Source organism: Pelmatolapia mariae, linkage group LG4, assembly GCF_036321145.2.
Source record: "Pelmatolapia mariae isolate MD_Pm_ZW linkage group LG4, Pm_UMD_F_2, whole genome shotgun sequence".
Classification (NCBI taxonomy): Eukaryota; Metazoa; Chordata; class Actinopteri; order Cichliformes; family Cichlidae; genus Pelmatolapia; species Pelmatolapia mariae.
Genome location: NC_086230.1, coordinates 3,260,563 through 3,265,000, shown reverse-complemented (window position 1 = coordinate 3,265,000; position 4,438 = coordinate 3,260,563). Strand labels below are relative to the sequence as shown.

The window sequence follows — 4,438 nt, the reverse complement described above, 5'->3', positions numbered from 1 at the left end:
AAAAAAGAAAGAAAAAACCTCTCTGATTGGTTGAAATTTGAACTCACTTCTAGGTGGTGCTAATGGTTACTCAGTGCCCTGTTGCGTATTTAACACCCCATACATTATAACACATTCATGGCTTAGTCATATTTATTTTATTCAGCACTGTATGCTCGCTATGCTATGTTAGCTTAGCTACCAAAAAGATGTTAGCATTTATAAGTAGCCAGTGGCATGTGATTATCTTCCTGCATTTATGAGGTTAAGTATCTGTGCTAACATTGATTCATTTTAATGGTGCATATGTAACCCAGTTTGGTTTTCATGCTGCTGATACTCAGAAAGTTCATCTTCTTGTCATCCTTGATTGTCTAAAATATCATTTTTGTGTACTTGAACTTTTTCTTGATGCCTTCTAAAAACCTAAAATTGACCAAACTCTGAAGTCGCAGTTTTGTCTGCTATATTTAACGTGTTGCTAACTTTGTCTCCCTGCAGCGGGGGAAAAAGGCGTAACTTATGCAGCTCATCTTCTCAACTCTGCTCTGTCTCCTAGCTGGCCCAGAGAAAGATCAGAGACATTCTGACCCAGGTCAAACAGACACAGAAAGGCGGAGTTGGCATGGGCCCTGGCCCTCAGTCGCCGGGCTTCACAGAGATGGGCAGACCTACGCAGGGACTGACTCAGGACCACCAGCCACGCAGGAAGTGAGGGGTCCCCGCACCCTTCTCACATGCCGCGGGCCCCCTGCCTGACGGAAGGACAGACAGACAAATGCACGAACGGATAGACGGACGGATACATGAGAGCGACACACGGACCCAGCGAGAGACAGGGAGAGATATAAAGAGGGAGAGAGTACGCCCAATAATCACAGAGAAAGACAAAGAACAAAGACGAATGAAATCAAAAAGATGAAACAAATAATAAAAAGAGGATTAAGAAAAAAGAAACAGAACAGAGATCAGATTCCAGGCCAGAAGAGAAACTGAGTGAGGATGGTGGGATGAAGGTAAGGAGGAACATGGAGAGAGAGAGGGTATAGTTTCCTCCTAGTGTGCCTCGGTATGGCTGCAGCCAGCTCCTCATCTGCTCTAACTTTATGGGATCCCACCCAGATAAGTCGAAACAACATGGCCGACTTTATTCTCCATGTATGGATGAAGCAACGCTATGGTGGGTTCCGATTTATAGCAGATCTGCGTTTCCCAGGCACACTAGCAGGTGCCTTCTTGTCCTATCGCCTCCAAGAGACCTCTCCAACCATCTGCAGTCAGTCCTATATTTTAAAGGTGGTTTTTTTTAACATAGAGATATATGTATAGAAATGTTTTATTCAGAGCTATTATTAATAGAATGCAGTGAGGTGGAGCTGGGAGAAGGAACAGGGGAACTGCTGTAGTGGCACAGGAGGATAGGTGCGGGGTTTGGCACTGGCCTCGCCCGCCCCTAACCTACTGGCCAAATGAGAGCGTAGAAGAGGGGCCGCAGATGTTAACACTGCTCTTTTAAAACCTTTCAGGATAGTAGAGAGATTAGAAGGAAAAAAGAGAAAATATGAGGTTGTAAATATATAATCTTCATGTAAATGTAAAAAAAAAAAAAAAAAGCTGCGCCTGGCCGCCTTGCCTTTCCTCTTTAAAAAAAAAAAAAACGAGGACGTCTTCTCTATTTTTCTTAGTCCCTTGCCTGTACTGTGTAGCATCATTTAGCCTACAATCAGGCTCGGGGCTGGGGAGGCACTGAAGATGCCCTTCCAGTATTTAGCTATGTGGCGGAAGGCGCGGCAAGAGACAGTAACGGGAGTGGAGGTCGCAGCTGGTCCTGCAGTTCTATTGCAGCGGCTTAGCTCACGTGTTAGATTAAAAAAACAAAAAAAACAACTGCCAGCAGCTGTGCTTGCTGGCGAGCGGCCTGCACCCCAAACGGCATATTTTATATATATTATATATATATGATATGTGAGTTAGCCCGGCCCCTGGTGTGAATGTATTGAAGGCAGGTTTGAGGCTTTGCTTAACAAGTATGAGTAAGTGTGTCAGCGACAGACATTCTGCTCATTACGTTTGTGCAGAAAGTCACGGTCAGTCTCAGGCGGAGAGTGGGGTGCTTCAGCCATCCCTGCGTTCTTTTTCTCTTAAATAAAAATGCCTTTAATGTCTGCAGTGATGAAGGCAGTCTGAGGCTGACCTTGGTCAAGCACAAAAAGCAAAGTCTTCCAAAGCTCCTTGCCTTGAGCTCAGCAATGGTAATATCGTTACGAAAGGGAGCAGCTTCCTCGTTCTCTCTCCCTGTCTGCTGAAGGCCTGTGGGTGGAGCCTCCAGACCCTGCCTGCGTATGATAATGAGGGGCGGGGTCGATGCTTGGACGCTCTCGCCAAGATTAGAACAGATTAGAGAAGAAATGAAAAAGAAAAAACCTACCTCAGGGTAAAGTTACCTCAGTATTCCTTTTTTTTGCTTGCTGGTCTTCTATATAATAGGAAAAAAATTGCTGAGAGTCCTGAATATTTTTTTATTTTTTTAAGAAAAAGTATTTTTTTTCTTTTTAGGTATTGAGTTATGGCTTTGGTAATTTTTTTTCCTTTTTTTGTGTTTTCTGGTGTGATGGTTGAATGAGTTCAGGATGACAAAGATGCTGTTTTCTTTTTTCCTAAGCGGAGAGAGATCGGTCTGCTGGTGTAGAGAAGAAACGGGTCCCATTTTTCCATCTTTTGGGGGGAAACATGCTCTGTCTTCCTGACGTGTGAGTGGAGCCTCTGTAGTCTGAAACAGAGAAATGGCCAAAAGGGAGTTATGTTTAACTCGAGAGAGGATCCTCAAGTGCACATGGTGACCAAGCTCGCCACTGGGGTATTTGGATAACCTTTGTGTCATACCCCGTTCCTGTGGCTTCTGGCCTGCCATGTGCCCTGAAATACCCTCCTCTCCTCGTCTTATTTTGACGACATTGCCGCGAAGCGCCAAACATTATGAGACGGCTTTACAGACCTGCAATATTGGCATATGAAAATGAGACCTTTCTCACCTGGAGGTTGGGAATTTAAATATTAGCGGTCCACCTACAGAGTAGCTGTACTGTGTCAGGTGTTCTACTTACACACAGGAACTAGCTCTGACTTCTCTGAATGTGAATATTTATTACCTGTGCACTGACCGTGCCACCTCAGATGCTCCCTGTTGGCTACACGTGTGCTTGTTGTGTGTATGTGTGAATGCAGGCGCGTCTGCGTTCGCTGGTTTTAAATGTTCCTTTTTTAAAGTCAGGGGATGTGGTTGGGTGATGTGGATGAGGAAAAAATAAGCAGATAAAGTAGGATGAGAACCCAGTGGAGAAAATCCACAAATCTTTTAGAGGGAAAAGATGGGAGCTACAGCAACGCAGCCGGGATAAGATTCTAACCTGTACATAACATGTTCGAAATGTGATCTCTAACCTTTTGTACTTTTGGAGAAAAAAAACTTAAAAATCAAAGTGGGAAAGAACCATCAGACAGAAAGGTTGCGCTTAGCCAAGTTGCCGAAGGACACTGCCAAATAACTGTCTTTTTAATGTCTTACCTGTGCTTGGTACAAACTTAATCGGCTACCCCACCAGCTCATCAACAAACAGGGAAAAATCTATTCCACCTCGTCTGCGCTTGTATTTTTGCCCAGAGGCGCTAACGTCACAGCTCGACTCTGTTAAGTTTCCACCTCTTTCTAAACCACAGCGCTCCGTTCACAGCCACCAACACGCTATTCAGGATTCATCCCTCAGCTTTTGGAGTGGTTAGAACGACATTTTTTAGTTTTCATTCTTATTTAGTACAGCAAGCTTTGTTTGAAAGTGACATCTGGGGACGTACTGTTGCACTAATCGATTAAATATTTCAGCAAACAACGGAAACAACTGAGAACATCTGATGCAAATCTAAAAAAACAAAAACAGTGGAGGGTGAGGGGAGGAGTCAGAGTTTTCTCCTTTCTTGCTCTTTCACACCACGTTTTCATGCTTTGTCGTTGCTCTTCTGTCCTCTGGTAGAAGAGTGATTTTGGAGTGGGCGGGAATGTAAGGGTCCCTTGCCCTCTCTTGCGCTGGTCTCCATTGTGTTCGTTTTGCTCGCTTCTGTTCAAAAACGTTTTTCTTTATTTTTCCCAGAATCCACACTCTGAGTCTTTATTGGAAAATAGTTGAATTTCACCCCGTCTTATTGTTTAGCTTTTTTAATGCAGAAATCTACAGCTACTTAATGAGACGAAGTACTAACATGTAGCTCAGTATGTCACAGTGACTGTGCCAAACAAACAGGAAGGGGCGGAGTCCAAAATGCAGTATAGAGCCACGTTAAGCAAATGAGCTCGCTGAGAAGGACTTGAAGTATTTTAGAGCTCAAGTGAAGTTTCACCTGAACCCTTCTTGTCTCGTTACAATAGAGACGACAGTACAGTTTAAACTGAGGTGCGCCCGTGCCG

The 4,438-nt window shown here is 44.1% G+C and overlaps 1 protein-coding gene across 1 annotated transcript in view; it reads left to right on the top strand.

Annotated features, from left to right (window-relative positions):
- igf2bp1 (insulin-like growth factor 2 mRNA binding protein 1) overlaps positions 1-694 on the top strand; it is a 39,432-nt gene extending 38,738 nt beyond the window's left edge. The window contains exon 15 of the mRNA XM_063471115.1: positions 539-694. Within this exon, the coding sequence (XP_063327185.1) occupies positions 539-694 (156 nt within the window). The remainder of the gene's footprint in view (positions 1-538) is intronic.
- The last annotated feature ends 3,744 nt before the right edge of the window (positions 695-4,438 follow it).